We start from the raw sequence: 14,687 nt of genomic DNA on the forward strand, positions 1-14,687 counted from the left end.
CAATAGTGTAAATTATTTCATATAAAATGTCTCTATATAGTCCTAAACAGAAATACAGAAAATTAAGAGGATATGTAGAAAGTGTTCAGAATGAAAAATTGCATACAATTGCAAATAATCCCATACATTACTGTACACCGAAATGAGTAAATAGTTACAAAAGGCACGTCTGTGAGTGCTAGGGATGAGTTCTGCGATTCCATAGAACACTTTGGGAAGCTGAACTGACGATTTCTGGAGCTGACACTTGATAGGTTTTAAATTGTAAGCCAGCCTGGTAAGCAGGCATTGCCTCCCAAGGAGACACCAATGGGACCGTGTGTTCTTACTTTATGAATTTCAAGCAAACAACTATTGTGCTTCGTATAATAAGCCTTTAACGTGCAGTGTGTGCCACTGATTAATCATTTAGTATTTCGTGAGCGCCCACGATATGCTGCTCCGCTGATACCGCAATGAAGAAACGCCAAACCTGTTCCCACGAAGCTTACACCTAGGGGAGACATTTTAGTGTGTTCTGCCGTTCAGCCATCCAAAATAGATAATCACGTAATCTAAACCGGGAAATCTGCTTTGGCAGCCAGAAAGGCACACGAGACGTTGGACCAGTTCTGAGGGAACGTCCACTCAGCACCCAGGCCAGGTCCAATAAAGGCACCTGCACCACCCGCTGCCTCAGCGCGTCGCTGAAAGCGGCGCACAGCTGTGACGCACCGGCCCCGCCCCCGCTCCCTTACCAGGGCCCCGCCCCCACTCCCTTCCTAGGGCCCCGCCCCCTTGGGCGCATTACGCAGGCTCCTGGGCTGGACTAGGGTTCTGCTGGGGACGCAGCCCAGCTCGCAACGTCTCCTCCCTCAGAGTTCTGCAGCCGGTCGCCGGCCTTGTCCTCCCGCAGTGGTCCAGCCAGCGCCGCAGTCCGCCCGCTCCGGAGCTGGGTGTGCTACGCGCTGCGGCCGCTGTCCTGACCGCGGTGTTTGGTCAGCAGAATCCCCAGAGAGGCGGGAGAGTGCGACCCCGCGCCCCGCCCGGCCAGCCCCGGGCGCGAAGCGGCGGGCCGAAGGATGATGGCAGCCTCCGGGGTGGAGAAGAGCAGTAAGAAGAAGACAGAGAAGAAACTTGCTGCTCGAGAGGAAGCTAAACTGTTGGCGGGTTTCATGGGCGTCATGAATAATATGCGGAAACAGGTACCGCCTCTGTGGGAGGGACGGACGGCTGCTGCTGGGGGCTGGTCGGGAACTCGGGCCCTGGGAATGACGACCCTCTTCGTGTGTCCTTGTCCGCCCTTTTTTCGCACGCTTTGAATCTGCAGTTAGTGGAGGATCGCATTAAACAGTTCTCCAGCAAAAGTACCTCGTTCTCCGCCTAGATGTGACTTCCAAATCAGACTCCTGGGGGACTCGGGCAGGCATTCGGCGCCGGGTATTGGTTGTATAACAGCTCTGCCCTAGTTATCTCTTTGTGAGGCGAGGAACCTTACATTGGCGAGCCGTTTTAAGGTGTCCTGAGTTCTGGTGTAAAGAAACCCATTGGCACGGCCCATTCTGAAGCCCCCAAAGGGAGAAGTGTTGGTGGCCTGAAATAAGCTACTCTTGAATAAGGATCCCCCTCCTGTGTTACCCAGGTGGAGCTAGTTGAAGACAAATCCTCCTGTACGTGTTAATTTAGAGCAGAAACAGTCATCGATAAATACCATGCCATCTTCTAAGGACACTGTACGCCCCTGTTATTAAGAGGAGCTCTTTGTTCTGTCTTTGATGTGTGGTGCATTCATGAAAGTCTGCAGCACGTCGGCGAAAGGTGGGTTATGAAAAGAACAGATTTTAACGCTGGAAAGGGTAGATAGAGAGGTTTTATTTTTCATTTTTAAAGATATTCATAGCGTCTAATATATCAATGAGCATTAAAAAGTCGCTTTGATACTTTTTGATTCTTTGAGGTTTACTTAGTAGAAAATAGACATGTAAGGAGACAGTTTCGGATTTGTTGACTGGTGCTGGTTTTCAGGAGGGCAAAGCAGGATGTAAGTTTAAACTACAAAAGCTACTTATCTAGTAGTTCTTCTGGGAGTATGGACAACAGTAGAGGAATTTCAGAATTTTTATGAGGATATTAACGCCTGGTTTCATTAAGCAAACACTATGCACAGGGATCTTGTCTTTGTTTACCAGTTCCAGGCACAGTGCACCCGTGCAGTAGCTATCTATGGGAATGTCTTTAAATCTTAACTGATCTTTGTACTGAACCATCTGTGAATACCTGAATTCATTATTTTATGTAACTTTAATATTTCTCTTTTCACATGACAATTTTTATTTATAATATCAGTGATTTTGAATAGCTTGTACATCTCTCTAGTGCCTACCTATAATGGTAATTGAACACACTTCGTCAGGGCTCAAACTTGTTGAGGACTCAATATGGTACCCTCTCATTCCCCCAGGCATATATGTTTTCATCCGTGGACTAGCATTGTAAAGCATTGCCTAACTCCTTAAATAGATGGGATGCAACTGGGTTGCAGCATCAGATGTTTGTTTGAGGAGGAGGGAATTGTCTGAGACTGGATTTGGATTTATAAATTGATTCACATACTTTTCTTAGACCTAGTTTTAGACTGTAGTAACATCTGTTTACTTACTGGTAAAATAGAAACAGTTACTAATTTACCGATACTGAAAGATCAAGATTTTGTTACTGAGTAGGAAGAGAGAAATGGATGCTTAGTGAGAAACTGGGGTTCTCTTCTACAGTGGTTAAGGACTCTTGACCTGGGTGAATCTTCTTTTGTCATTAGCTTCAAATGTGATTCAGTCATTTCTCAAAGAGCACTTTTATCAACTTCATGGAATCCTGCATCTTTTGTAAGATGTGCAGTTTCACTTTGTAGTTGATTTAGAGTGTTTATATTATATTGCTCTGTTTGACATCATAACAGGAAAGACTTCACCAAGAATGACTGACAAGGGCAGTTGATGAGAACAGGCAGAAACAGAAGCTGGTCTGAACTAGAGAAGAAATGTTTGAGTGAGGTCCAATTTTATAAGTATTCTTGTTCTTTTGTAAATATTTTTTGTTATGACTGCTTTTGCTCCCCCTTTTAACCATATTGCATTGAAGATCAGTATAATGAATGCTTGGATGACAAGAATCTTCTGTGTATACTCAGAATCATTCCTTCAAGAATTTGAGAATACTCCGAAATGAACATATCTCAGTTAAAACCCTTGCTCCACATTAATTTGTTTTGTGATCTTAGACAACATGATTTACATCATTTTATCTCTCTGTAGCTGTATTAATCTATTTTCTAATGCTATAACAAAATACCTGAGACTGAGAAATTTATAAAGAAAATAGGTTTATTTAGTTCACAATTCTGGAGATCCAAGAGAATGACCAGCACCTGTTCAGCTTCTTATGAAGGCCATAAGCTGCACCATGAAAACCAGAAGGGAATCAAGTGTGTGGAAGAAAAGCATGTGTGTGAGGGAACAATCAAGACTGAGGGAAGGTATCAAGCTTGCTTTATAACAATCCACTGACATAATAACTCTTGTGAGAACATTAATTCTTTCATGAGGGTGGAGCCACCATGACCTGATTGGCTCTTAAAGGGCCTAATTTATTCACCAGTATACCTGTGTTTCAATATGAGTTTAGTGGGGACAAACACACATCCAAACTATAGAAGTAGCATAGTGGCCAATTCTGTACACAGATATAAAAGAGGGTTCTGCAGCCTTAACTTCTTATGGAGCCTTTTTCTGTATCCTTTTTGTCATTTCTAACCTTTTGATTTTAAGTAAACTTTCCAATAAAGTATAGGATACATGTAAGAGGGCACAAATCATAAACATGAAGCTGAATGAATTAATACAAAGCAAACACACCACCACCATAGGACTAGAACATGTCCAGTACACAGAGGACCCCCATTATATCCTTTTCAGGAACACCTTCCCACCCCCATTATTTTATCATCATAGATTTGTTTTTATCTAACCTAACTTTCCACCATCAAATCTATGAACCTATTTTAATACTTTCCCATTTCTCATTCTGCTGCAGTGGAAAAACTGCCTTCTTTTCTGTCTCAGGCCAGTGCTTCTTCCTGGGCTTTGGCTTCCTTGATGCTAGCATTCTCAGAGAAATTATATTGTTAGTTATTCCTTTTTTGTTGGGAATCTTTAATTTTCTTTCTCTGCTGGATTCATGCTATTAATATTAAGCATGTTTTAACTTCTCTAGTTTTTGAGCTTACCAACAAATCTATCCACACATTCTAATCTTAACATTCTCCTCTAAATAACTCTTGTCCTTCTGTTAAATCCAAAAGTTGGGTAAATTTGCTATCTTTATTCACCATTTATTTATGGCCTTATTTCAGTTGGTTTTCTAACTCATTTATTCAAATGAATACCTACTGAGAACCCACTGTGTATTGGACATTTTGCTAGATTCCAGCATTACAATGGTAAGCAAAACTTGAGAGTCCTAATCCTCATGCGGTTTATAGTCTAGTAGAAGAGTGGTACATTTGTCAGGAAATCACACAAATAAATATAAAATTTCACCAGTGGTTGATATCATTAAGAAGAAAACATGGTACCATGAGGGGATATGGATGGATGATTTGACTGTCAGGAAAGTTTTTCTAAGGAAGTTATAACTGAAAGCTGATATAAGAATAGGTGTTATCTAGGAGGAAGGAGAAGCCTGTCAGGTAGAGGGAACAGCATTTGCGGAGACTGGAGATCTACCATTCTATAGAATGGAAAGTATAATAGATCAATTAAAGACCAGACTGAAGCACAGAACATAAGGGGAAAGATTGTATAAGATGAAACTGACAAAGAAGCTGAGGACTTGCCCATGCTTAACTTCATAAGTCAAATTAGTAGGTTCTGCCTTGTTCTAAATGTGTGTGTGTGTGTGTAGGAATGGGTGGGTGATATCAATTTCTTTTGAAAAAGATGACTTTCTGCTCTATAGTGAATGAATTCGCTCTCAGAATGGTTGCTAGCAGATCAAACAAGAGTTGAGACATGATAGTGCTTTGCACTGAGGTGGTGATGACAGCAACAGCAATATCAATGAAAAAAAAATGATATATTCAAACATCACTTGTTGATCACCATCATGTGGTTTTGTCAACTAATTTAGATAACCAATTTAAAATAACTCAGAATAGGACCTGAAAATGAGAGTATCTCAATAAATATTAGTTATCTTTATTGCTGTTGTGATGCTGATGGTTGTTTGAATGAGGAGGCATTCAATACAATGTGTCACAACCTTTAGGATTCCAGAGTACATAAGTAGGTGATAATGATGCTGTTCAGTGAGGAGGTACTGGAAAGGCAAGGCATTGATGGAAAGGATTATAATTTGTGTTTAAGATATATGTTCAATTTGGATTGTCATTCGGACTTTGAAGTATCTATAATGAGTCGACAGGTCTGAAGGGTGGTGGGTTAGAAGTGTAAATTTGTGAATTATCTGCATGTAGAAAATAACTTCTTCATTGAAACCATGGGAGTCAAGAGTCTATGATAAAGGCTGATGAATGAGCTTGTATAGGAGATAAAAAAAAAAGTAATGGACAGAAGAGTAGGAAAAAAAGAAGAGTTTTGAAAATCAGATTATTTGAAAAGGAAGATTATAAATTTTGAAGCCAATGAGAGATCAGTAAGAGCAGAACTAAAACTTATAGGATGTAACAACAAAGAGGGGTTTGTTGACTATTGTGACAGTTATTTTGTTGGAGAGACAAATGGGAATCAGATTGGTGTGAGCTGACATGAGGAGGAAATTAGGAAATTGAGACTGCTTTTGAGAAATTTGTTCTGAAGGGAGCAAAGGACTCAGATGAAGGTTCCTTAGTTTTATTTATTTAAGTGAGAGGAATATAAATCTGTTTAAAAACTAGTAGTAAGAATTCATTTAAGATATAGACATTGAATATATTAGGAATAGAATGGGTAGTTGATAATTCCTGAGAAGAGATCAAAGTAAATGTGATTAATCTTGGGGGATGGGGTAGCATCCTTACCTAAGAAATGGGAAGGAGGAGAGGATTGGTAGGTAGGTGTGTTTGGAATTAGAATGGAGGAGACTACAGACTTCTATTTTCTCTAAATAGTAGGAGATGATCTGCAAAAATGGAGGAAGAAGAGGGTAAAACTAGAAGTTGAGGAAGGCAGTGTTTATAAGTGGTATGATAGCTGGCAGTGTTTTTGAAAATTATTATGAGTTTATAATGAAAACTATCCTTACCTGGTCTTTGAAGCCCTGTCTTGTCTGATCCCAGCTTACTTCACCAATCATATCTTATGTCACTCTTTTCTTGGCCTAGATATGTCAGCACCTCCTACATACTCTTAAAACATTTTGTTCCTTTCCTTCATGCACTTATCATCTCTCTAAAAATATAGTGGTCACTTTTTAGTTTAATGAGTGTCTCTGCTACTAGATCTAAGCTCAGAGCAAGGACTGTTGTCTTGTTCAGTGTCATATTCCCATCATCTACCACATAGGTACTCAAGTATTTGATAAATGAAAGTTGGTGCATAGGTATATCTAGAGGTTGAGAGCAGAGTAAGAAGAAAAGTAGACAGAAAATGAAATGCTGAGGAACAGCATATTAAAAAGATAGGAAGTAAAATGCATTGGAGATGAAGGAGCGAAAGAAAGAAAGTGTGAAATAATGTATTTGAGACCAAGATACAAATTACAAAACAGATGAGACAGGAGTATGAAGTGTTATAGGGAGGCCAAAAAGGAAAGTATTGACTGAATTTGAAAACTGATGATCTTAGCAAGTTAAGTTTTAATGGAATACTGGGGCTGGTGGGACACATTTTAGAGAATGTAGGAGGGACAGAGGGTAAGTATATGGAAAGAGAAAGCTGTCTCCTGTGATGCCCAGACTTTCTAGGATGGGACTCCAGTAGTATTTAGTGCATAGTGACATTTTGACACTACATGTTGGTTGAATGAGTGAGTACAGAAGCCTATTTTGAGGGGAGATGCAATTGTATTAAAATTCCCTTCTAAGGAGACCAGAGATAATCAAGATGGAAAGTATAAAAACCAGGGTAACAGGGGCCAGGGTTGTAGCTCAGTGGTGGAGTGCTTGCCTGGGTTCAATCCTCAGCACCACATAAAAATAAATAAAATAAAGGTATTGAGTCCATCTACAACTAAAAATAATATTAAAAAAAAAAAAAAAAAAAAGAACCAGGGTAGCCCCCAAAACCTCTCTAGCCTTTCTCTAGGCCACTATGTTCACTGCAACTCATGACTGCCTACAGTCTACTTCTCTTTCAGGGTTTCAGATCCTGGAGAAAGAGGACCTGATAATCCTAGTTTTAATTAAACCTTTTAATCAATTATCTATAGTAAGGAGACCAGAGTCACATGAAGGACTCATCTTAGGTACTGAGGCCACTGCTTCAGAAGGGGAAAATTGTAAATCAGCTACTCCAGTTAGTGTCTGCTACAATGAATCTCTTTATTGAAACAGCTGGTATATATTTTAGTACATAATTATATAGTGTATAATTTAGTTATATTCTGTTGAACCTTGCAAAAATTCAGTTGGTATGATTAATATTTAAGAAAGATACTCTTAAGGATATGCTATCTATGCTTATTCTCATGAATTTATGTCAGGTTAGCTAACTACAAAATGGCATAATAGGATTAAATTAGTTCTTTCTTAGACCTTTTATAAAAAATTACAATTGAATTTGATTAAATGTTATACTGAAAACTTTTATTCTGAAAAATTAAAAGCATTTTGTGTCCTTTATAAGACTTGTTTTAGTAATGTCTTTTGCCACCTATTACTTTGGGAAACAGCATGCTATAGTGGGAATAACATGGACTTTGGAATCACATTGATTTGGGTTTGAATCCTAGCTCAGTCTTGTTAATTGAGTGACACTGGGCAAGCCACAACTTCTCAGCCTTATTGACATAACACTCAATACTATCCTAACCTACTTTATAATATTTGAAATAAGTGAGATAAAGAACGTGAAATTATTCAGTGACATACAAATATTGTTGGCATTATTATTACAGTGAGTCTGATGGGATTTTGGATTATAAGCAATAGACATTTATTCTGCCTTAAGTAAAAATAACTATCTCAAAAATATCTGGAGCAAACAGCTTCAACAACAGCTAGAACATGAGCAGTTTTGTCAAGCAAGAACCAGTGGTTCTCTCATGCTTGTGCAGAAACCCTGGGATCAAGTTTGCAGTGAAAGAACAGTCTTAATCACTGAATGCTACTGCTATAAAGATGAATTTTCTTCCCTCTTTCTGTTATTCAAGATTCAAAATCGTGGGAGTATCTAATTGACTGGCTTTAGACCTTTTGCTGGACCTTATGATTTTGATACTAGGTGTCCCACAAAAGCTCCTGTGTGAGGCAATTCAAGAAAGTTCAGAAGGGAAATGTTCAGGTTTTGAGAGCCTTAACCTAATCAGTGTACTAATCCACTGGGTGGTAACTGTAGGTAGTTAGGGTGTGGCTGTAGGAGGTGAGTCCTTGGGGTGTGCCTTTGGGTGTTCTGCCACACCTCAGGCAGAGAGCAATGGAGTCAGTCATCTATGGACTGAGACCTCCCTCTGAAACCATGAGCCCCAAATAAACTGTTCTTCTTCTAAAATTGTTCCTGTCAGGTCTTTTGGGCACAAGAACAAAAAAGTTGACTAAAACACCAGAACATGTTTTTGTAAGAAGTAAATAGAAAAAATATCTGATTTTTGGCTCTAGGAATTATTCTCTCAAATAGTTTATTATGAGGAATTTTTTTTAGAAGTAGGGCCTAGAGAGAGTCACAACCTTTGAGACAGGAGTCCCTTGTGTTTCTCCTTTACTAGCAAAGCAATAAACCTTCTTTTTCCTTTCTCTGAAAACTGACCTTGTTATTGGATTGGCACAGAAGACAAAAACCGAGCTTTTGGCAACCAATTTGGCACCCCAGATGGATGCAAGAGCAGCCCCCTACTCCAGCTTTCTTGGGAAGGCCTGGCTCCTCAAGGAACCCCACTTCCATGCTGAGGGTTCAAAGTGCTCACAAACTTATTGAAGGTCAATTGAAGGAGAGTTAGGCGATGAGCAAGTTTGCCTTTGGTCAAACCAGAGGAACTATTCCTGTGATTAAAGGGAGGGACTGAGGGACCATCCCAGCACCTGTCAAAGCTCCTTTTGCTTCAGGGAACTCCTGCCTTCTCTCCCTAAATGGTATAGGTTGCTCCATCATGGTCCAGTCTGAGAAAAAGGATACTGAACTCAGAAAAGTTGTGACAACTTTGGCCATTTGTTAAGTCCCCACAGTGTGCATGCTGAGACCCTTGATTCCACACATCTCGTTCCTCTTTGTGGGGACATTTGTGGTGCCACTGGTGTAGGAGTCATGGTAGGACCCGAGAACCTAGGAATATTTACTCCCTTCTGATCTGTTCTAGGTTTTCATGTGTTTGTTGGCCTTGTGTTTGGGAATTTCCTCTGGTTTTCTGTGTTTTGTTTTGTTTGTATCTATTACTGCCTCTTTTAAAACATGGCCAATACTGCATTGATCCTATAGGTAGTCTAGGAACGATCTTGTCTGGTCACTTTAAAGGTTCTCATCTGTTGGCCATGGTTTTGGGTCTCCTGTCTGGTTGTCTCTGTGTTTCTTTATTGTACAATCTTGTAGTTGGAGTTGGTCTGTCAAAGGTAAAGTACGTGGAAGAAATCTATACATGCGGGTCTGTCTGTTTTAAAGCCCTGGTTTCAGTGATCCTCTCCTGTCTGTTTTTGTTTGTTTGTTGTTTGGTATTTGTTTTGTTTTTCTTGGTCTGTTACTGGTCCTTTAAGACATGGGACTTGCTGCATTGATCTTACTCTTAGTCTCTTGAACAGAGATCTTGGCTGCATGGGCCAACTGTAGTATGAGCTTGTCTAAGAGGAAGAGTGTTTACTGTACACAATCTGGCTTTTGAATTTTTTTTCTGGATTACTATATAATTCTGAAGTTGAAGTTGGTCTGTCAGGAGTAAAGTATATGAAAGAGATTCTGTGTGTACAGGCATTTATGCAGTTGCAGGATAAAAGGGTCTGAACAGTCAGGAACTAATTTAAAGGTGCCAAAAGTACTGCCTCTGGTGTGCAAGGATAGCAGAATACCAGAAGAAAGGGTTAAAAAGATTTCAGTCTTTTAAACCCAGTGCAATCCCAGCACTGTTTCTCAGCCTGGCCCCAGGCAACCTCAGAGCATCTCAATTTGGGTCAAGGACACCAGCCCTAAACTGAGGGGGAGAAAACGAAATTCCAGAAAAGCTGCTTGGGCTGCAGAAAATAGCCAGAGAGAACCTGACCTCTGCCCTGCCTTCTAGCCCCTTTTGCATAGGGCGAGTGGAGGCTGCTGACCACAAATGATATGGCAGTAAGTTTCAGTACTGTTAGTTTATAACCTGGTGACAGGAATAGTCTCCCTTTTTAAGATCTGACAAGACACCCCATTTGGTCAGGGGATCTTCATCACTGGAGCAAAGCAATCCTTGTTATAACAATACCCCATCAAACTAAATGCCTGGGGAGACTGGCAGAATGAATTATTGCACCCAGAAAAGAAAAAGACAGAAACTAAGGCCAACCTGTGTTTGGTAGGCAGTCTCTGCAAAGGGATCTTCAAGGAAGCCTAAAGAAAAGGTGGAAAAGGCCTCCTCCATTGTATGTCAATATGCCTAGTATAAGAAAAAGGTCCAGAAGGAGCCTCTGGGTACAATTGACAGTGGGGAACTCAAAGTTGATCGCATTGTGATAATGATAAGAGAGACAGGTCAGGCTCAAAAATACTTTGTGCTCCCTTTGAATGCAACCTGGGAGAAAAAGATTAAGGCACAGATTTTGTATAGGCTAGATTTCCAGTCCTCTTCTGGGATGAAATTTGTCATGTAAATTAAATGCACAGATAACATTCATAAGGACTGTGTCAGAATATGAATTTAAGAAAGGGTTCAAAACTAGAAAAGATAAAGTTATACGTATGGAAATATTTTAGTATGGAAAATTAGAAGGTAAAAGAATGTTTCTGAATGAGAAAGTATTTTGTCTGGTAAAGTAATATTCTTGTACTAAAGTTCAAGATGAAAGAGGACAAAACTAAAGCTGTAAAGAAATTGTGAATATTTTAGTAAGTCACAGAAGGTTTGCGGAAGGTAAATCTCAAAAAGTTTGTGTTTGTGATTAAATTGGCTATAATCAGCACAAAGTTATTTGAACTTTAATGTACTGATATAAAGCAAAGTTGGAAACTGGATCTTCTCTTATCTATTGAGATAATTTTCTTGTATTTGTTAGGTTTTATTGATTGGGGAAACTATCTTAAAGGAATTAGGGTTTATACCTGCTTTAAAGTCATAAACGATTACATCGTAACTGGTAAACAACTGTTATTTAGGTTATGACAGTATTGTTGACACCCAAAATATATGTGACTAGGTATATGTATGCGTCTGGGAACTATATCTGTCTAAGCCTTGTCTGTTATGTAAAAGTTTATAAAATGAAAGTTTATAAGTTTACTGGCAAGATAACCAATAAGTGCTTCTTTTTATTCATTGTATTTGACATAAAAGGGCCACATTGTCATTTGAAGACCTGTCTTATATCTGTTTGCTTTGACTAAGTCCATTTCTGATCATTAACACTGTTTCCTAAATGTATGAGATTTAAGGCTATTCTTTAATTTTTGCTAGTACTGCTAACTCATGCAGATCTGTAATTATTGATACCTTACACTCTGAATTTTAAATTGTGCTTTAAAAGTTAAACTTAGTTAAATGTAAAGCTTAGGGGAAAGTGCCTTACCAAGTTGTTTTCCAAGCTAAAATTATGTGTAGCAAAAGTCTCAGATTTGATTGGTATTTATTCATGTCATTTGGTGTTTTATGGTTGGCAAAGTAACCTGTTGTCAATAAGGTATATATACAATTTTGTTTTACTCTTCACACTGGAATTGGAATTTAAATACATTTTTGGAACATTAAAAAAAAAGTAGGAGTAGGTCCTAGGGGTTCTTATAAGAAGAGGGAGTTGGAGACTAGATAAAATCCATTAATGTCCACTACACCCCTTATCCTGTCCAATAAAACATACATGTTCTGTACTTAAAAAGTCACCAGTCTAATTCCAAGTTGAGTATCATTTGCTGATAATTCATTCCTTCTTAGTCCTTTCAAGATCCTAGAGACTAAGTAAGAATAGATGCTTTATGTGATTTTGGAGAGAAAAAAAAATTAGTTAAAACTTACATAAATGTAAGAGCAAGGTTGAAAATAAAAAGTAGAAGGAAAAACTGGGCACAGTGGCACACTGGCTCACATTATTGTTCCCAGCCAAAGTCAGGACCAAAACTTATTTCTGAGAACAGAGGGTTTTTCCAAGAAAACATGAGAAAAGAAAATGTCAGCTTTGGGCTTTTCTGCAGCCTTAATTCAGAGTATAAGACTAAACTCACCTGGAAGGAAACATATGTCCAGAGGCTAATAGGAGAACTATTTACCATTGATAGAAGAGAGTTCATCTATGCATAATGATGTCTCTGGCATATTGACACATTCTTTTTCTTGAGCAAAATGTTAAAATTTGCAGGGGTGATAGGCTCAGTCACCAGGTTCCCTAGAGTTTCCTTTCCTTCTCTGTCATCCATACTGTGCATGTAAAGCTTCATTTTAATTTCTTTCTTTCTTTCTTTCTTTCTTTTTTTTTTTTTTTTTTTGGACCCTGTGTTCCTGGTAACCAAGTACTGAATGACTGAAGTTTATCTATTGACTGTCTTTCCTCTGTTTTGAGAAAGGATTGACCCACATTTGTAACAGGTAGCTCTGAAAAGCAGTTTGTGACTTTGTATTCTCTGCAGTTCTCTTCCTGGTTGTTCTGCACCTTTTTGTGTACATTATGATCTTATCCTGATGTGAAATTTCAGTTTCTATGCATCCTTTCTCTTGGAGGAGTCTTTGCTCTTTTCACCTCCATTGATCTCAGCTGGAAAATGACCTGAAGTAGATTCCTTTAAGTCCTGTGGTTCCATAAGACCAATATGACCTTTATAGTTTGCTCAGGACCTTGCCTTTCCTTAGTATCTGAATTTTCCAGGTCTTGCGAACTCAGTGGCTGCCTACCTATTCCTTTTACCTGTTTGTGCCAAAGTAGGCCATGTCTCTAGTGTCTTCTTTCCTGTTGTACATTTGTTCCTTTTAGGCAGCCCCACTGACTTGTTAACCTGCTTAAGTCGGTTCTTCATCTTTCTGTATCACATAGTGCCAACATTACTTAGATAAGAATACATTCCTTCTTTTTCCTTTTCTTTTAATTTTGGGCCTAAATGTTTGTTTTACTAATGTACTTCTTCCTCTAATGAGAGGTCTGTGTGCTCAGGATTGATGCAGTTACTACCAGTCTTCACCACCCTTCAAGTGTGATACAATGCTCCCTTAGAGTTTCATTTCTACAAATTTCTAGATATGTTCCACCATATCATGTACCACTCCTGTATCACCTTGAAAATTACTTACAGTACAAGAAATATTCTTTCCCCTTTTCCTTTTTCAAATCTATCAGAAGTACAGTGATCACCCATTATAGTTGTCCTAGACTTACAGGGAAGCCTTCTAATTAAAACAATGTATATAACTTTAGGAGAAGTTCTACAAATTTTTCCTAGATCCAGGTTCTTTCTGAGAAAACTATTTTAGTCTATTCCTGAATTCTTCTCTTTCTCAATTTCTCTTGGTTCATAACTCCTTCCTTGAATAAATAAAATATTGATCTTAGTACCATTGTTTAAAGGGCAACTATTCCAAAGTGAATTTCCTTTCCCTTCTAAAACCATTTGGCCTGACTTGCCATTTTTCCCTTAATAAAGGAAATCTCTTTTCCTTTAGCTTAATCTGGTTGTTTGTGTGTCTCTTTCTTTTTCTTTTTTCTCTTCTCACTTTTCCATTTACATTTTTCAGATTGTATGTTTATGAATTAAATTAGAATTACAAGGGTGCCTCCCCATTAAGTTTAGCCAGTGAATATGTATTATTCAAAAGTTAGTGGGTGTGTTTTGTTTTTGTTTTAAGTTTCTTACTCATTAGCTCACCTAAGGGCTTGTTAACTCTCATTCTCTAACTTAACCTGGGTCTTTATCTCTTCCCACTGTCTGTGGATATACTTTAACTGATTAGCAGGAGATACTGTTATGGAGCTGGGGCCTTCTGAGAAACTGAGGTAATGTGAAGACCCCCTTCAAACCCTGAGTCTTGTGGTCAAGTCAGAAAGATTTCAGCCATGTTGCTCAGATTAACAGGAATGAGTTTATTGAAGGTGTAGGAAAAGGGAAAGGGGACACTCTCAAGGGAGAGAGTAGGTTCTCTCAGTGAGGCCTTTTTGCACTCCAGTTTTATTTGAGATCCCAGAGAAGTTTCCAGAGAGTTCTGCCCAGGTCCACCTCTTGTCTTTTGACTGCAGGATGACATCAGACTTTCAAGTCCCTACTGTCATGGCAACTGTAGGTCACCTTGGCCCATGCTGACTGCTTGTAATTGGATTCTTAACCATACATTCTTAAGATTTTATGGTTAAGAGGAACTATCCTTATCCCCCAGAGTTTCATGGTCCGGTCACAAAAGTCTCCTGGGTT

At 39.0% G+C, this 14,687-nt stretch overlaps 1 protein-coding gene across 2 annotated transcripts in view; it reads left to right on the forward strand.

Moving 5' to 3' along the window:
• The first annotated feature begins 813 nt into the window (after window positions 1-813).
• The window catches only part of Klhl7 (kelch like family member 7), a 57,859-nt gene continuing 43,985 nt past the window's right edge, over window positions 814-14,687 (forward strand). Inside the window, exons 1-2 of one of the 2 annotated variants that reach the window (XM_047560937.1) lie at window positions 1,050-1,184; window positions 1,622-1,797. Coding sequence is in view for 1 of the 2 variants with exons in the window: in XM_047560936.1 (XP_047416892.1) it covers window positions 1,062-1,184 (123 nt within the window). In the remaining variant the exon portion in view is untranslated. Of the gene's footprint in view, window positions 1,185-1,621; window positions 1,798-14,687 lie in introns of both variants that reach the window. The other variant, XM_047560936.1, reaches the window with a different exon arrangement.

Source organism: Sciurus carolinensis, chromosome 8, assembly GCF_902686445.1.
Source record: "Sciurus carolinensis chromosome 8, mSciCar1.2, whole genome shotgun sequence".
Taxonomy (NCBI): domain Eukaryota; kingdom Metazoa; phylum Chordata; class Mammalia; order Rodentia; family Sciuridae; genus Sciurus; species Sciurus carolinensis.